At 42.3% G+C, this 19,480-nt stretch overlaps 1 protein-coding gene across 3 annotated transcripts in view; it reads left to right on the top strand.

The window, feature by feature from the left end:
- Positions 1–332: 332 nt before the first annotated feature.
- The window catches only part of SRGAP1 (SLIT-ROBO Rho GTPase activating protein 1), a 149,524-nt gene continuing 130,376 nt past the window's right edge, over positions 333–19,480 (top strand). For all 3 annotated transcript variants that reach the window (XM_067314158.1, XM_067314151.1, XM_067314145.1), the window contains exon 1: positions 333–587. In XM_067314158.1, the coding sequence (XP_067170259.1) occupies positions 521–587 (67 nt within the window). In that variant the 5' untranslated portion in view covers positions 333–520. The remainder of the gene's footprint in view (positions 588–19,480) is intronic.

Genomic DNA, 19,480 nt, shown 5'->3' with positions numbered 1-19,480 from the left:
CCCGAGTCCCGCCCCGCGGAGCGCGGCGGCAGTGACTGGTGCCGGCGGCCTCCCGCCCTCCTCCGCCGCTCGCGGGTGCGCGAGGCAGCGCTAACAATGGTGGGGCGCAGCGGCCGCGCCCCCGCCCTCCTCTAGCGGCAGCGGGCGCCCCGCGGCCGCCCGAGCTCCCCCTGCCGCCCCGCCCTGCGGCGGCCCCGCGCCGGCGACCGCGCTGCTGCCGCCGCCGCTGCCGCCGCCGCCGCCGCTGCTGCTGCTGCTGCTGCTGCCGGCGGCGGAGCCGGGGGGCGATGGTGCCCGCGCCGGGGTTAGCCTGATCGCCGCCTCGCCGCCGCCGCCTCGCCGCCGCCGGTGCCGGCGGCGCTCCCGCGGGGCCAGCCGCGCTCCACCGCCCCGGCCGCCTCCCTCCCGCGCTCCCTCCCGCGCTCGCTCGGGCTCGTGGCGACCTGACACAACTTGAGAGCCTTTCCAGAGAGATAACAACACAGAGGAGAAGGGGAGACGCGGAAGAAGCAAGTGGATAATGTCAACCCCCAGCAGATTCAAAAAGGACAAAGAGATTATAGCGGAGTATGAAAGTCAAGTGAAAGGTAACGTGTGTGCGCGGGGGCGTCTCCGCTTCCCGCGGGGGCTCGGCGCGGAGGGGCGGCGGCGGCCGCCGCTTCCGCGGGGGCTGCGGGCCGCGGCCGTCCGGGCGGCCGCTCCGGGCTGCCTCAACTTCGGGGCGGCGGGGCGCGGGGCGGCGGCCTTTGCTCCGCTCCCCCCGCGGCGCCGGCTCCTGTGAGGGAGCGGGGCGGGGGCCGGCGGCGGTTGACGGCCGCCCGGCGCGGCCCGAGCACCTTGCCTCCATCGATGGAGGTCGGCAACGTTAAAAAAGGAAAAAAGGAGAGGAAAAAAAAAAAAGAAAGGAAAAAAGGCTCGGCAGTGAAACTGAAGCAAGAGACAATAGTAAGCCGTGCCCCTTTCTGAAGGCACATGGCTGTTTCCCCCCCACCCTTCCCTTAGGATTATACTTTCTGTGTTGGGCTATAGATCCTGGCTAATAAAGAAATATCGCTGACTGTTGAATGAGCCTTTTCAGCAATCCCAGGAAGTATTTCAGCCTCCCATCGCCTGGCTGTATTACATTCAACTATTGTGCCGAGGGCAGTGCCAGCAGAGCCCTGCCTTGGCCGCTAACACTTCCCAAACCGTTTGGTTTCCTCACTTATTCTTTTCTCCAGTACAAATGGCCTTGCGTGGCACGGAGGACGAGAAAGTAACGCTGTGGGCGGTGGGGCGTGTGCATCTTGCTCCACGTCCTTCTCTTCTGGATGCTCTCGCTGAATATATTGCATAATGCACAAATTACACTGAATTTATACTTCAGGGATGGATGTGGACCTGAGGTGCAGCATTTAAAAGCTCTGTAACACAGGAACTCTGCTTATTAGGAGGACGTGGGTGTGCTCTTCTAGTAGCTCACGAGGGCCCTGCATGTCGCTGCTGGGGTCTGTGCTGTGCAGAGACTGCTGGTGTCCCCACATGGAGCCCGCCGGGTTCGGGAGCCCTCCACCCGGCACACGGGGGCTGCGGGCCACTGGGCCAAGGGGTCTGGAAGGGGGTAGGAGGAACAAGACCTCAGCTGTTCAAAGATCTGATCACAGACTTTCTATAATTTCACAGTATTTTTTCCTCCTACTTGATCCTGCTGTGAGATCAGATTTCCAAGACAATTCTTGGGTTTTCTTTGGCTTTTTTTCTTAAAAGGAAATAGGTGGTTTTGCAGTTTTCTACCTTCCTCCTAAGCTTAACTTTTTGTGAAAATTACCTGTTTCACGAATGAAAGCCTTTTGGGGTCCAGGAAAGGATTTAGTCTTAAAACGGGAGACCTGCCAGATAGGTGGGCAATGAGCAGTGATGGCTTTTCTCTAAGCTGGCAGGCCAAGCGTCTGTTTGAAATGGGCAGAGCTGAGACAGACCTCATGTAGCTGATAAATTCACTGCCATTGAGCCTGAAGGACTGGTGTTCCTACGTCTCTGTGGAGATGTTTCAGATTGGTCTTGATCATTCAGCAGAAAAAAATGTTTAAAATCTTAATCCCTTTGCAGGGTGTGCAAACTGTTCTCTGTCTACTTGTAATACGACTGTCACAAGCTCGGTGTTCATTAACTGTAGCTAGTTGCTATATAAGCCATTATTTTCTCATGAATAAAAAATTTGTAAAGAAAAAATACTGTGCCCTTCAGCTACATATATTGTCTCGTTTCATAAACAAAAAAGACTAAGGTGGCAAGCATCTCTGATAACCTGTTCCTCCTTTGGTGTCATGGTCCCCCTTCAAGAGGGAAGTGGCATTTGTAAATGTGGTTTACTGGGAATTTTGTCTTGCATTGCTCCTTTGTGGCGTTCTGTGATGTGAATAGTCGCTGGTCCTGACCGTCTTGCTTAAACTTGTTGATTAGCAGCTGTTTGAAAAGGTATGCTGGGCAAGATATCATAGCCAGAGTTTCTCTTTCTTTAACCAATATCACTACAATTTTATTTCAGTTGATAAGAACTCTTTGTCCCCAGACATAATTCTCGATGCTAGCTTGCATGATAACAAAGCGGTGATACCATTGTGTGATACCTTGAAAATCTTTTGGATATTGGAGAGGTCTGCTAGCTAATTAGCCAGCAAGGTAACTTTAAGGTGATGTAAAGGCAGGAAGCCCAGGTCCCTACCAACTACCTCCAATTTCATGCATTAGGGTAGGAAAACAGGTGTGGCCAAAATGCCCTTGCTGCTCATGATTTCTGGTGTTTGCAATGGCTAGGTGATTTCTTATTGCTGATGTATGTAGTTGCCTGAAGGATGTGGATGATTTGGCAGCAAACTGGTCATTTGAGGTCCTTTGGACAAGCGCATGCAAAGTAGTGTAAGACCGCATATATCCCTTACCTTGTTACGAGACTGCACAGAGCCTAGTATGCTAAACACCAGTGCTGGTGATTCAGAAACCATACCATTGATATGTGTGTTTGCAAATCCAGTGTGAAATATATCTGAATATTGATACTGAAGAAAAAGGGGCCTCTGGTATTCATGGCTGGGAGAGTATGTATATGGTGCCATATTTGGAAATGAGGATTTAACAGTGTCATTCTTCACATAGCTTCTCTGCTGTTAACTCCTCAAATAAGAAGCAGTAACAGATGTTAATTGTTCTGCCTAGTTCCTGGATGGTATAAACTGACAGCTACTCCTTGGACTTTTAGTAATATCAGTAGAATGGCTGTTGCTGTAGCAGCGATCATACAGAAGCAGTAGAAAGCCTGCAAATGTCACCTGCTTGTCAAGCTAAGTGGCAAGGTACTTCTGACTTATGGACAGAACACCTTACCATATGTTTTTTTGTATGGTCTCATAACCTTCTTGTTCTTGAGGCTAATGTCTGTCAGCAAGAGTAGACATACCATCATTGTAGAAATAAAGGAATTGTGCTCACTGTCTTTCTTGCGCATCCCTTAGAAAGCAGAAGGATGTGATGTCTTAGGTCATATTACAGAAGTTAGATTTGTGTAGATGGATACCTATGCCCATTGCTTTGGGGGATTCAAGGGTATTATGACAACATGGGGACCTTAATTTGTAAAGACATAACAGTGGGTGGAAAGTATTGCTTGGTTCTGTAACTCTTACTAGTTGGAAATGAGCTATCTTGATACACTTCTGTTCTGCTATGACCTTGTTACTTCATAATTTTTTACAAACACCTATTTCTCAGCAATGTTTCACCTTCTAATTCAAAAACCTTAGGAAGGGCATCAAGAGCTTATGTATGCCAGAACATTTTGACAGTTCTGAGAAACAATTTACATTATTGGTAAGATGGCTTGGGCAATGTGCCCTGTAGACCTTTTTTTCAGAAGGTGTTGGATGACTGAGTAAAATAGCTTCTTATACTGTCCCTGATCATCCAGACTATAAATTGCATGTATTTTTTTGGAAGAATGTGATGATTTTATAGGGGCTCTGAAATCATTAGAGGCTGTTCCTCCTTTTTCTGTGCAGATGGGTGTCCTACTAACTTTGCAGTTGGTTGGAGGTGTGGTGGGTTGGTTCTACTGGAGCTAGAGAGTGGAGAGAATTCTGTTTAAATGAGCAGTAGACTTGTTATCTAATTAGGAGTCCAGCAGCATTACCTTTCTGATACTTGGTCTTATTTAGATTTATACACAGCATTCCTTAACTTAAAGCTATTTGTTCACTCAATTGAGTATTATAACTTACTATTATTATTATACATTATTTTTCCTGAGGACCAACTAGTTCCTGGTTTTGCTGTTCATGTAAAGTAGTGCCTGTTGATAATGTTGCCAAGCTACCCAGAGCAGTGAAGAAATACTCAAGCATCCTGTGGGGTCTGCATGGGTATCTCAGCTATGGTGAATGGTGAGTTAGAGAGATCTTGAATACCTGATTCACTTCAGAAATATATCTCTTTGGAGAACAAATATGTGGCGGTAGCGGAGGATCAAGAAAGCCTCTCAATAGCTTTCAGATGATTCACATGTTAAACTGGCATGTCTGCCTTCTTAACACTTGTAACTGGCCTTCTGAGCACAGGAGAAATATGCTTTAAATGAGTAAGAAGTGTGATTATTTAGGTCTGTCTACAGATCCTCTGTATTGTTTGAACTGTTGAGGATCTCTGGAGTTAAACAATCGCTTGGTCTTCAACTGCTCACAGTCACACAACTGCGTCTTTAACTGAATAGGATGAGGAGAAGAACCACTTAGATGTTTCCGTCTTCCACCTTCATTTTCTGGTTGGAAGTGACAGACTGAGTGAAAATATGTTGCTTTAAAAATTTAAGTCAAAAAGCAACTTTGTAAAGGGGAACGCTTCCCTAAGAACAATATTTATGTGGGCTTTTTCCAAACAAAATACTCGTATTTTCCACAAGAAACAATTTGCTAGAACTCTGTATTGTATGGAATAATTCCTTTTTGTGGAAAAATGAAAATTCTGATTTGTGAAACTGAATTTCAGCTTATTCCAGATTAAAACAACCTAGCATTAAACCGACAACTGAAACCTCTCTGAAGGAAAGCTGAGTTCTAAAATAAAAATTGTATTGACTTTTTAATTACGTTATCTAATAAATATTTTGAAAAAACTTCATAATGAAAAATTAGATGCTAATAATGTCTTGGATGCTGTCAGAAGTCTTAAGTTTCCTTTCAAAAAATTCTGCTGAAGGAATGCTGATTTCCAGTGTTTCAAGTTTATCACAGTTCAGTAAATATTTTCCTGATCAAAGGACATAATTACAGTGACTGTTGTCTTATATTGTTCTCCATGTCATTTCTTGACTGGAGTTAAATGTTCAAGAAACAGGTTAATGAAGGATAATTCCTTACCTTTTTCTATTACTTCCTTTTTGGTCTCTGATTCTTCTCTTCAAAGTACAAATCTTCAATTGTCTAGGTAAATATTAATGATTTGTAGTTGGTTGCTCAGTTGAAAGGGGTATCTGCAAGTTTAGATAGTTCAGTCATGAACTGAACAGTCTATTTTTTTACCTACATATTCAGTGTCCTTTCTCTTCTCATAGCTGTTTTGGAAAGAGATCTAAGGAACTTGTTTTAGCTGAATACTGCACACCAAATTGTTGGAGGGGGGAACCCTACAAAAAGGCTACTTCCCAAAGATCGTGATTTAAGAACTTTAGCGATTTTGGCCTCTTAGCCTTCCTATTTATTAAAGAAAAAATGCTTTTTTCTAAACCTTTCTAAAAATATGGCCCAGAGTCAGGAAAAAAAATCTTTTATCATTTGACCACACACTGTAGATGGTGTGTCCCAGTCCTGCTGTGAAACTACATTTAATGTTTTACTTGTATTTGAAGGTGAATAAAGTCCTAATTGCTACAGCGCACATAAAAGGGCAAGCAGTGAATGGATTGTCTGACCAGTATTTCTTTCTTAAAAATATTTTATATTCAAATATTCAGTAAATATGGCAATCATAATTTATATGTAATGCATAAGTCTTGTCATCTTGTGTAAACCTGCACTTTCGTTGTTAGTCTTTAAGAAGGCTTTAACTCTGAATCTGAAGCAGTTTGGATCCTTTTAGGATTGCTTATTTGGGGCTTTTTTCCTTTCCAAGTGTACTTTGTGTGTGATGTTTCACTATTCCATAGTAAGGTTCTAAATCATGCTAAGGTTCATTTAATTTCCTGCCATTATCTTTTATTGGTCACTTTTTATGAACTGAAGTACTAGTTGCTAATAAAATTAAACTTATAGCTTGGAAGTGTCTGTGGTAAGACAGAATGGGATCCAAGCTTCACCTCATTTTCTGCCTCAGACTTTGCTTGGGTTAGGTTTTGTCTTTGTAAAGACTGATTTTCCTGTCACTCAGAGGTGATGGATGATAGCTCCAGAAAAAAAAGTGTGTCAGTGCAGTTGAGACTGGATAAGAAATCTCCTGCTGACCATTATACAACCTATTAGAAATCACTGACCCTGACTTGACAGCACAGCACATCTAATCTCTGTTTTGGACAGGGTTGGGCATGGGCAGAGCACAAGTGGGCCCAGGCAGGTGTCAGTGGAAGCGCCCACAGGGGTGGGTCTGCCCTTTGCCTTTCTGTCCAGCCACACCGTCCCACATCTAACCTTCCCGGTCTCCGTAGTGGAAATTAGTGCTACCTTAACTTGTATTAATCCCTATTAGAGTCTAATCTACTCTTACTGCTTGGCTTGCATGGAGCAAATTAGGCTTTGGAGCATGGAGGCTTGTTTTCATCTGCCAGCAATTAGCATAAACATGCAGCAGGACTCCTTGCGAGCGGTGTGCAGCCCCCCTCTGCTTTCGGGAGGTTTTATTCCAGTGACAGCACTTTGCCTGCAGCCAGCTTCTCCCACCTTGCCGTTTGTCGAGCTGACTTTCCTGAGACCCTTCCATGCTCTGGGCTAGGTCTGATCCGATCACGTGCTGACCGCCTCCGAGGCGAAGCTGGCTGGCTGTCCTTGCTGTGTACTGGGTAGCTGGTGAGCCGCAAGGCACGAGCAGCCCGCTCTGCCTGAAGAGATCTGTGCCTTTTGCTGCCCCGCTTCTTGTCTCAGGTGCCGTGCCAGCCTCCCGCAGCAGGGAGACTGAGGGGCTCTGTGCACCCGGAGGAGGAAGAGTAAAAACCAGAATCCAGAGGCAGTGACTGGAGGCGCAGTGGCCAGGCATAGCTGCCTCTGTACCATGAAGGAGGATGGGCATGGTGGGCTGGGCAGTAGCAGATAGCCAGGATGAAGGAAAGAGGGTGGCTCACAGCTGAGAGCGCGAGGTCATAGTGCTCCAGGCAAAAGGCACAACAGTCTGGGCAGGAAAGCTGGTGTCTTTTACATTATATCTGTGTTTATGTATGTATAAATATATGTATATGTACGTATTATATTCAAGATCATATCTGGCACAAAAGCCAAAGGAGTTGGTTATCGCTGCTCTTTTTCCTTTGTTTCCAAGCTTTAAACAACTGTAGGCTGTTATGGCAGTTTGTGTGATGGCGTGGTCCTGTGGGAATGCTCTAAGACAAACAAATCTGCTTTGAACTGTTCTAATGGGAGCAGTAACCCTGAGACACCACTTCCTCAGGAATCTGCTGTTTTCGGCAGCTTGTGGAACTCTTGGTAGACATAGAAGTGTGTCACGAGTTTGTTATAGCCACCTGGTAGACTAAAGGTGGTACATTACTTTTTATCTACGTTCCACCCACTAATCCATCTTGTCTAGGACAAAACACTAGTACTCCTGAGCATTTTCCGTTAGCTAGAGTTTGACTGAACAACAAAATCTCTTAGTCCCTTCCCTCCCCTTGGTTCAAGTGACTATCATTCAAATCTACGCCAGTCTGAATTTCAAGGTGCAGTATTCAAGCTTGCATCATACAACCCACTGGAAACCTGGTTTTTACCTTGTTGGAAGGATGAGTTGATTGTTTGATACATCCTGAGATTCAGACACAATCTCCTTATAACAAAACATGAGCGTGTTTCAGAAGTATCTCCAAGCGTATTAGTGTTCTGCTTCCAAGAACTGGCTTATATATGTGAAGGGCAGTGACTTGGTATTACTTACTGTCTGCTTGTCAATGAGTGCAAACATTATAATGAACAGTTTGTCCTCTCTGGAAGGAGAAAATGCTTGTTTTGATTCGTGGTTAGCATAATAAAATCACCCAGCTGTGTGTATGTTAATGAGATAGGTGTTGCGGGTAGGGAAAGAAGATGCTCTTCCTAGCCTTTCCCTTGAAATATTAGTGCAAGAAGAGGGACCAGCCTCCTGTGTCAGAAAGAAATCTCTGGGAAACAAGCACCAACAAAACCACTAACTACTCCCAGAAAATGCTGTGGAGACAGTATATGCTTCATGACTTAACTCTATAATAAAGATCTGTGAAATGAGTTTAGGACAGCCTGGCCTGTGGCATTATTTTCTGACTCTGTCCAATCCAGGACAGTGCAGTTCACCTGGTTTTAATGAAGGCCCTGTGTAGGTGTGCGGGTGCTTAATTTGCGTTTATCTTGAGCATAGTATGATCATGTATTCATCAGTTAAGCATTCATCAGAACATCTTCATTAATTCTGTTATATTGCCTATTAGTGACCAATAAAACCTGTTTCAGTTGCAACTTCTGAGACTTTTCATTACAGATGTAGAAGTGCTGACAAGCAGGCAAGAGAGCTATATTAGCATATTAACCAAAACCTTTTCAAATACACTAGACAAAATTAATTTTTCTATTGTGAAATAGAAGTAAAGTTACAAAAACTATATTTAGAATGCTTTTGGTAGAGTATTTCTTGTAAACCTTATTGGGAATAAAAAACAAATGCAGCTGACTTACCGGATGATGACTTCCAGGAAATAATGATTGTTACCCTTTACATAATTAGCTGTTGTGGGAAACATAGATGACTACTACAGCTTCATGTAAATGGACTGTCCAGACCACTTAACTGACGCAGTGCTTGCTCATCTGAATTACTCCATGTGAAGGGTCTACTAGTGGTTCATAGGTGCTGTATTGTGTTGGGAGACTTCAAAATGCTGCTTCGACTTGTTTCTCCAAGCCATCAGAAATGGAGTAGCGTGTACCTTTTTTTTTTTTTTTTTGCTTTGTCCATGTGTGAAACTAAATAAGGAGATGTGCTGATTCCTTGTAACTTTCCAGTATGCGTACTTTTGTGTGGTAAAAGAAATCTGTCTCTAATGTTCTAGCCAGTTCCAAAGTATCTACTTCCTGAAAATCAGAGGAATCTGCTCATGTTTACAAAGTACAGAATACAGCAAAAGGCTATTAGATTCAGTAATAGCTTTTGTATGGCTCTGTTCTTTCAAGAACGTCTCTTCCTTCAGTCTTTGTTTCTCTCCTTTTCCCCTCTGCCTGCTTTTTAAAAGAGAAGAGAGGATAAACCATCTAAAGCATTAGGTAAGAGACAAGGTAAAATGAGTGTCCGTTTGGTACCAAGATGAACAGGCATTTAAACCAAAACTTTTCTGACTCAGCAGTTAAGTTACTGCTTTGGAGAGCAGTAGAGAAATTGAAAAGATTGCAATTTGCTTAATTAATTGCTTTATATTATAGTACAAGAAGATACAGCATTCTGCATTTTATGCTGCAGAAACCTTCAGCCTTTCATCTTTAACTAACTTTTTTTTTTTTGGGGGGGGGGGGGGAGATGCCAACTGTCCAGTAAATAATCTTTTGAAAAGATCATACCATATGTTTGCCTGTGAGAGCAGACTGGACTTGATGACCCACACAGTCCCTTTCCTGAAGATCTTATGTCTTAGTAGCTCAGGGCATTGTGTCAGACAGCTGTCTGCTGTATTTCATCATCGTTCTCCTTGCTTGCTAGATACTCTGCAATACAGGTCTCTGTATCAAAACGTGCTGTGACTATGTTGATAGGAATAAAGTTACTGTTATTCCTTTGACAATATTTATGCATTCAAAATATATACTAAAAAGAAAAAGTTCCTACTCGTGTTACAGGGTAGCTAACGTAATAATGAAGTATTAAAAGTGTTGAGATGGTGCGGCACACTTTTCCTCTTGGAAATTATTAATTTGGTGATTCATAGGAATCAAGGTGTATAAACTTTTGTTCACAGGTGGCTTGTACATGTGTCAAATTGGTGTGTCTGCATTTTTGGCACCAATAATGTCAGCTCTGTGAAGAACCAGCTATGTAACAGAGAGCTAGCTTGTTTGTTCTGTGTTGTAAGTGGATAGCCCCTATGTTTCAGAACTTGATTTTTTTTTTCTAATGTAAGTTGACTTTGCTGCCCAATAGACTGCTTGAGGTTAAGAACCAATGTAATAGGATTGTATGTATTATGTGCCTTTTTAAGGCTGCCTTCATGTATTTGTGCCTTCCTAATTTCCAAGTAACAGTGCATAAAATTAGTCAGATTCTTAATGTCATGACAGAAAATAGAACAAAAGTGTTAATCTGCTCAGATACTCTTGCATGAAAGTCATAACAAAGTGCAGAGTGAGAAAAGACCTGCTGTGCGGAAGAGGTGAGAGAGCCCAGTGCAGGTGCCTTACCTACAGGGGCTCCTCTCCTCTGGCTCTGCTGTGGAGGAGGCCTCGCAGCAGCTCCGGCCATCCCGCACGCCTGAACTGCTGCTTCTCCCAGCAGCCTGCTCTGAGCGGTCGCTGCACATCTGCAGTTGAGCTCCTCAGATTATAGTCGCCGGTACTGTAATCCTGTAATTACCAGCCACTTCTGAAGCCAGGATGTTATAGTTACAGGTCAAATCCTGTGGTTCTTAAGCAGATCTCCCATTGCTATCTTTAACTTTGCTTGAAGGAGAGTGACATACACTACTCCACACAAACTTGATCTTTTGGCTTTATTGAGAAATAAGTAGCCAGGGGCATCCTGAACCATCCTGTTCTTTGCACCTGACTTAAATTAATGGAAGTTTACTTGACTGAAGTCTAGAAGGTTAGCTCTCTATATCAGCAAACTGTTGTTACAACCAGGGCCTATAAATTGGGGATATGGAATAAAATGTTATTTTTTCAGGTTTCTGTTGAGGTTGAGAGGTTAGGGAGTGTGAGAGTTGGGGATTTTATTGGTTTTGTTCCAATCCTCCCTTGAGGCTTCTGGCTGCTTTAGGTGTCTGCTGCCAAGGCTTTAATGCGTTGTCATGCGAACCATTCTGAGTAAGGGACCTCAGGGAGACATGGTGTCTGGCTTTCTGGAGATGTCCCTGGTACCTATGAGAAGTAAAGAAGAGAAATATGAAAATATTAATGGAAGAAGTAGACAAGTAGTGTTTGGGGGTGGCACCTGCACTACTTCTACCTGCTAACATAACAAAACTAGAAGTGGATACTGAACTGTGTTCAGTGGTGGCTGACTGTTCTTAAATGCAGAAAACAGGAGTACTTATTTTCCTTATGAGACTGTTTTTACTTACAAAAAAACCTGGTAAAGTCTAGGTAGGTAGCACAGATCACCTAGACTGCATGGAGTACTGAGAGGCTGGTGAAAGAGCAGGGATACTTCTGACCACTGAAGACCAAGTAACTGATGTGTATAAAATTCATTCAGCAGCTTTTGCCTGTTTTTCAGAGCATCTCTCAAGGAAACCTTTCTAGACAATCCCTGGTGACTGCTTTGACAGTGCCTGGCAAGAAAGCCCTCCTTTTCATATCAAGAGGGCAAAGTGGTTGAAACAAGAGCCAAGGGGAAATTCCTCCAGGCTGTAGCTCCCTGGCTAGCAGTGTGGTGGGTTAGGGAGGAGACGGGATGGGTTGGCAGAGGGGCTGTTCAAGGAGGTATGAAGTGCGCTCAGCTGGCAGCTGGCCAGCCCATGCAGGATAGCTCTGTCCCGACTCTGCCTTTCTCCAACGGCTGGGGGATGGCCTCTGCGTAACAAGGGAGGTCTTGGCTCAGGCTCGAGAGAACAGACTTTCCAGCTACAACAGCAGTTTTGACACTCTTCCATATGGGCTCGAAAAGGCTTAGGGTGAAAAATATCCCATCGTGTTAAATCCATAAAAGAACATGAGCTCCTGGGTTGCCATTCAAATGCCATGTTTAGTTCCCCTTTCACTGCTGTCTCACTTCGGCAGTGTCTGTGGATATGTTTATATGACTGCATGTACTGGCCCACATGTTTATTCTGCAAACTGTTAGCAGGGGTTATAATTTGAAGCACAGCATCTCACTAACATAGTTCCCTTATTTATAGACCAGAAGCTGCCTCGCCTCCAGCTGGCGTAGACAAGAGATAAATACTGACCTCCATCCATGCTGATGTAATTGGAGTTGCCACCAGAGAAGTCCTAAAATGTAAACATTTCTTTTTGTAAGCCATGTGGAAATCTGTGTGATACTGGAGCCTGAGCAGTGCATCCTTCCTAGCGATCAGAGCATTCCCCTGGGGCATCTGCATTCAGGCCTTGCCACCTTTATCTTACTCAAAATTGAGTCTTGAATGCAGATCTCCCATGTTGCTAGGGAATTACTCTAACAACGAGGCAACAGAGTGTTCTGGGACAAGTCGTCCTCTGTTGTCTTGGTTCATGAAGCTGCTCTGCTTTCTCCCAGACCCAATGAATATTTAATTATTTGCAGAGTGATTATGAACCTATTGCCTCGTGGTTAGAGCAGTCACCTGAGAGAGATGGGTTTCACTATGTATTCCAGCAAGTGTGTCTTACTGGTCTATTTTTTTGAATAAATAATAAAAAGGGGGAGATGGGTTGTAGGGCTGAGATACTTGTGTGACCTTCTACTTTATAAATCTGGAGGGGGGAAATATCCAGAGGCTAGCTTGCTTATTCATTTTACGCAGTCATTGTAGTAGCCAAAAAAGAACGTGTTGTATTCATTTTTAATTTTAACACTTTGCAGGGCAATTTCTGAAGACTGCCTTTAGTTTTGCAGAAAATCTATGAAAAAATGTTTGTTCAGAGTTATTTGAAAAGTTCACGAATGAATATATTTGCGCGAACCTTTGCTCGAATTACTCTTTTGCAGTATTCTATTTGTACAGCATATTTAGTCGTCTGTCACATGGTGTTTCTGCCCTCCAATTGCCTGAATTGCAGACTGGCAAGTAGCTTTCATTACCGCCACCAGAATCTTATTCTGCAAATATTCCTGACTTATTTTATATGAGTGAAGAGTGGGTTTTTTGAGGGTGGAAAAATTATTTCAACTAATGCTGGGGGAGGAAAGAAGGGGAGTGGGTTTGCAAATATTCCTGAGGTAAATCTGCAGTTGTTAATCAAGTAATAGTGAATGTTTTGGCTATTAGCGACTAGAGCTGGATGACTACAGTGCATTTAGTGCATCTCTGAGAAGAAGAGAAGGCCTGAAGAACTCTTTATCAGTCATGACAGCTGATCAAGTATTTCACCTGCAGAACTGTTTCATAGGACATAGTTACCTCAAACAGCCAAGGCACTAACTGCGTATTGGGCTTTCCCTGGGTGTAATAAGATGCCTATTCTTCACCTCCACTGCATATGGTGAAGTCAGGTTGTTTGACCAGCTGTATGCAAAGTACCATAGCTCAATGTCAGAAGCAGCAAGAAGATGGAAATCATGGAAGTGTTCCAATTACTTCAAACTTCATTTTAAAAAAGGGATTTAAGAAGACCCTTCAGGTAGATTTCTGGATTTCTGCACTGGCATATTTTGTATCGGAAAGAATAATTTCTTCTTAGTTCTATCCTGCACTCCACCCAGTTACCAGGTAATTTATCTAGCCATTCATAGTTTTCTTTAAAAAAAATATTGTAAATGAATATTGTATTAAATGAATAGCTAATGCATCCTGAATCAGTAGCAGTTCTTACATACTGGATAGGAGAGATACTTAAAAGCTTATTAAAAATACTGTAAATAAGGAGATAGAATATATGAGGAAGCTTTATTACAAGCTTCAGTTCCGTAACTTGAAGCATTCATAGGTAATTTGTTGTTTTCTGAGTTGCAATATCTGACTTGCAGAATATGTTCTGCTTACATTATGTGGTGTTTTTCTTCCTTAGCATGGCTTGTGTTTGGATATTTGAAAGTAAATTTAAGTCCACATGCAATTTTCTTAGATTGCATCTCTGAAATTACCTTTTTCTCAGTTAATAAGATGTCAGCAGTATGTGAGATTGTGGGATTAGTTTTGATAATGATTTCTAATTGGGGAACCTGGAGGCCATGTTTCACCTCGCTTGTAGGCCTATTTGCAAGTCTTTTGAAAGGGGCATTTTAAAGTTATAATTTGTACATTGTATAGTGCAGTGGGGATTTCTGGTCTGTTATTGTGATCATAGGGGCCATTCTTCGTATTGTGGTATATTTATAACCTTGGAATTATCTTTTTGAATCTCATCTCAAAAGTCTGTGATTTTTGGAAAATATACCTCTTCTGTAGTTCTTTTGCCAACAGACCTGATCTAGCAAGAAAACACCTTCAGTCTTTCTGCTCTGACTTGGGCAAGTACACTTCATTTAAGGTGAAGAGGGATCTTCATTTCAGGAGACTGAAGGTACTGGCAGGGGCCTTAAGGTCTGCAGAGGTTTAAGGAGAAGTTACTGAAGGTAGCATTACGCAAATCAACATACTGAGTTCCTTGTAATTTGGTGCAGACTTAGCAGCACCGAATGAGTATTGATGAATCTGGTGTTTTCTTTCATGAGTTTTATTTTTCCAGCAATGGCCAAGAAGTTTGCCAGCATCTGGTAGTTAGCCAGGTTGCCTTCTTCACCTTAGCTTGCGGTTTCCCAAGTGGTGAGGTGGGCCTTGCTGAAGCACTGCCCATGCTGCCAGGAAGGCGCCCGAGCCGGTAAGCGCTGCTGAAATTCAGTGGCGTGTGGACATGTCAGTTCTCTCTAATGAGCCTTGGCTACAGGAAAAGCCTGAGACCTACTGCTGTAACATTTCAGTCAGTTAAAGCATTAGGCTTTGTAATGTATTCACTGCTCTGAATAGTTGCTAACAAATGCAGGACTGGAGGGATGAATGAAAGTGGTATTGCTTTTATAAGCAGTATAGTAGCTGCCGTGTGTGTCCTGTTATGCACAGCCTTGTTTACTTTACACACATGAATTTGTTGACCTCGCCAGGGCTCTTAACCTTCCTAGGGTTGCTAATCTCCATAAATGTCTGCAGGATTGGGCTTAATTTTGGCATGGAAATATGCAAAACAAATGAATCAAACTGTGAGTCATCACTTTTTACAGTAAAATGCTCTGACCTAGTCCCAGTGTCCACGTGCCAGGCTGATGCTTGCTTGAGAGCTTGTGGGATCTGACCCATGCTTTGGGAATCCTGACTTGAGGGTAACAGAGTATATGCAGAAGCCAAGTAAGTGTAACAGAAAATAAACTGAAACAAAGCATTCAGATGCAACTCTGAAGATAAAAATTAATTTAGGTTGCTGCCAGGATTATGCACATATGTTATGGAATGTTTCAATAGCGCTCAGGGTTTTTTTGAAAACTGTATTGCAGATGTTTTAAATTTACAGAATGTTGTTTTCATCATGTGAGCATATGCCTTAAGTAAAGTATGGTACAATAGAATAAATTCACTTTATTTTTAAAACTTACTGGAGGCAACGAATTGTGGAGCTAACACAGATAAATGATGTGAATGTCACTTTCATGTCTGTGCTTTAAAATGCAAAAGTACAAACATAGTAACTGCAAGGCCATTTTTGATATTTTAATCTTTTAAACCTTTGAAATGTTTGTGTGTATGAAATGACTTTTAAATCCACTGGATAGTGAGGTTTTTTCCACTGTCTCAAATATTGTGTTCAAAATCATAGCAGATAAAGGAAGAGTGATCAGAAAGCTTAATGCAGTCAGAGCATCATGACCTGTTATGTAAAGCAACATTTGGCAGGGCCTTCCCAGCTGCTGTAAATGAATGTTAACAGCATTTTATCAGCTGCTTTCACTATCTTTATTACATAATCTGAATATTTATGACCCTATTAATATATTTAGCTGTGAAATTGCAATATTGATGGAATGGAGGTTCCATAGCAGAGTGAAGGAGCAGAATGATTCTTGCATTACAAACAAAAGCCGTGTGACTGTTAAAAAGCTTTGTACTCACGTTTGAAAGAAGTTTGCTGAACTGCTTTATAGATGTAAAATGCTATTTCCCTAGACACTTATATACAAAAAGTACTTTGACAGCAGGACAGTGTTGCTAAACATTGTCTGTGTGTGTAATAGACATCACTAACCAGGCTGTGATGATTTTTTTTTTTTCACATAAGCCCCTGCATCCATAATCATGATACTCTGTAGTTTAACCTGTGGAACATAGACCAGACCCAGTTTGTCAGAATCACCCCCATCCAGAGAGCCGCCCCAGGCAGATGCTGGGGCAAGCTGTGGGCCAAGTTATTATTTATTTTTCTTCTCTTCTTTCTTGGTGGCCAGGATCTTGCTTGCTGCCTTCTATTCCTCTTTCTTGTGGCCTTTCACCCCCTCCTTCTGAAGCAACTAGATATACTGTTGTCATATGACCTGAAATACATGTCATGTAATTGGAACATATGTGCACCAGTTATATGGCTGGGAATTGCTTGCAAATGGCATCCTGCCACTGAATACATACATGCCTGTTGCATGATCATACTTGGAACTTGCGAGAAGGAACATGCTTGGTCAAAAGACAGAGGAACTGAAAGGTGTTTCCCTTGGGAGCCTCCTAAAGCAGTTATATTGTGACTCCTAACAGAACTGTGCACCACTCTTTCAACAGATATCTGCAAATATTTAACAATGAGAAGATATATAGAGCCCTGTCGCTGTTGTGTGCAGTGGCTCCCAACTACTAAATTTACAAACAAGGTCTCTTGTCTCCTCATTGTTCTGCAGGATAAATAGCTCCATTAGCTACAGGCTTGTGTGGGCAGGTTGCCTATGAAAATCTGAGGTGAAAAAGTGAGTTTTGCATTTAATTTGAATGTGGTGAAATCCTCAGTCATTTTTATCCTTGCATGCAAAATCTGTCCTGTCTGAAAGCTGCTGTCCTTCATGTCTTGTCCTCTTGTCACTAATCAACTGTGATCATTTCTGAGAAATGTGGATGTTGCCGGAGGTCACATTTGTTTGCAGGAGGAGCCTCTGGATGCTAGTGCCAATCCTGTGGTATGTTCTTACACTGTACCTTTCTCTGAGTAACCCGTATGGTCTCTACTTCCACCCTCTCCACAATTCAAACCTGATGAGCTTGTGCTGGTACAGAAGGCAGCTGCACTCAACTGTAAGTGTACAAAATATTAGAAAGGTAAAGATAAGTGAGTGCAGGATGTAGACCATTAGGTTAAGGGAGAAAGAAATGAATAAGTGATCCTTTTGGATTAATACATATTTTTAAATAGTATTTTGTCCCCAAGCAAGTTTGTTATAGCTACTGCAGAGCTCCAACCGGACTCTATTCCCTTGTGGGGATTAGAGATTTAAATATGTATTGTTCTTCTGGGCAGTATTACTGAGCAGTCAAGTGAGGTTCATAATAGAACAAAGAAACCTTTAATTAGGATAGGAGTTTCAGTTGCATTCTTTTTTGCTTTGTGTAGGAGAAACTTGCATTAAATCAGATAAATAAATAAAACAATGGATGGGGTGGAGGAACTTTGGAAGAAGCACATCTGTTTACAAAGTTAAGTGCTGAGTTTACAATAAACCAGTAATTTTTACTTGGGAAGCTCTTAAAATAAGATTCTCCTTTCCTCATCCCTTGGCAAAGATATTTTAAGGAAACATTTTTCAACTTATTCAGTGTTTGGTTTTGAGTTTTTATTCACTTTATTTTTTCATAGAGCAAATATCTATATTGCAATGTAAAATTAATAGCAGTCTGTTTATGCTGTTATCATACTTCTTTTTAATGTCTGTGCATGCATTGTAATTGCATCACTCCCTTACTCATCTTTGTACTTAGTTTGCATGAGCTAAATACAATGCAGTATTTCCTTTAAACATGAAAAATGACAATAAATCTTTTCTGGTCTGTTGCAGAGTACACATTGCTCTGTGTTGCTGAGGTCTTGAAGTCAATAACCTTCTGCGCAGGCTCAGAAAATTTCCAGCATGCAATGAATTATAAAACTGGGACCCTTAAGGAATAATATTTAGTAGGTTCAAGGGTTTCTTAACTTCTCTCTGAAATGACCTTTGGCAAAAATACAAACTGTAGTTTCCTCTGTCCCAGCAGACATTGGAAAGGGGAGGCATAGCAGATTTGAAGAAGTTTTTCTTTTTGTTTCCTTATCTAATGTTTACTGGCTTATTACATGCAATTAGACAATGGAATAATCTCCTGGTTTAAATGAGCTTTCTTTTTTTTCTTAAGGAACACCTTAAAAAGATGAATGTGAGGAAGCTTTGGCCATCTGTCCTATGCCTGTCCTCTGCAGTTTAGATGCCAAATCCAACAATGACAAAAGGCAGCTGTTGTCTAGGAAACGATTGATTCTACTTGTTTGGGCAGAAGAGCTCTTGAACATGGCTTGAGATAGTCCATTTCCCTAATTACCTATCTCTTCATGTATTTTACAGCCTCCTGCCCTCCTCTGTCAAGAGAGTGCTTTCCAATGCAAAATCCATAGTATCTCTTTAAAGGACCTATTCAAACTCCCTGCCTTTGGTGGAAAGCTGCTATTGACTTCAGTGAACTTTCAGTCAGGCTTTTGGAGAGGAAAAGCATAGCCCTTTGCATTAAAGAATTGACGTGATCTTCATCAGTCGAAACTTCCTTTTGTGGACTGTTCTAGAAGTATAACATTCCAGTTTTATTGGGTGAGCATTAAACTCCATTTTAAGTGCACAACATAGTGCATCTTACTTGTGGAGCTGCATAGGGTACTTCACAGCAACAATATACTTGGAAATTCTTTAAATCTCTTGTCCTGACCCACATCTTGCATCCCTGTGCTGCATCCCATGCAAATAATTAACTTGCAGAATAAAGCTATTGCTGTCCCTCCCTTTGGAAAAAACTCAGATGGTATGTGGGAGCTGTTACCAGGAAGGAGAGGCAGGGACGTTGTGTTGCATTTATGGAACGTGCTACTAGATAACTTCTCCTGTTGCCTGACTTGACCGTAACTCATCCTTGTTTGTCACAAGGATCAGAACAATAACCTCACATAAGGGGAATACCAGTTACTTGAGAATGGAGATTTTAAAATGTCTTCCACAGTTTTGGCTGTACTAGAATCACAGATTCAGAATCACAGATTCAGAATCACAGAATGGTTGAGGCAGGAAGGGGCCTCTAGAGTTCATCTTGTCCAACCCCCCCTTACTCAAAATAGGGTCAGCTAGAGCAAGTTGCCCAGTACATTGTCCAATCAGATTTTGAATTATCTCCAAGGATGGAGGTGAGACTCCACAACCTGCCTGGGCACCCTGTTCCAGTTTTGACCACCCTCACAGTGAAGAAGTGTTTTCTTAT

The sequence above is a fragment of the Apteryx mantelli genome, chromosome 1 (genome assembly GCF_036417845.1).
Source record: "Apteryx mantelli isolate bAptMan1 chromosome 1, bAptMan1.hap1, whole genome shotgun sequence".
Classification (NCBI taxonomy): Eukaryota; Metazoa; Chordata; class Aves; order Apterygiformes; family Apterygidae; genus Apteryx; species Apteryx mantelli.
The sequence above is the reverse complement of the archived record's forward strand: the minus strand, read 5'-3'. Positions and strand labels throughout refer to the sequence as shown.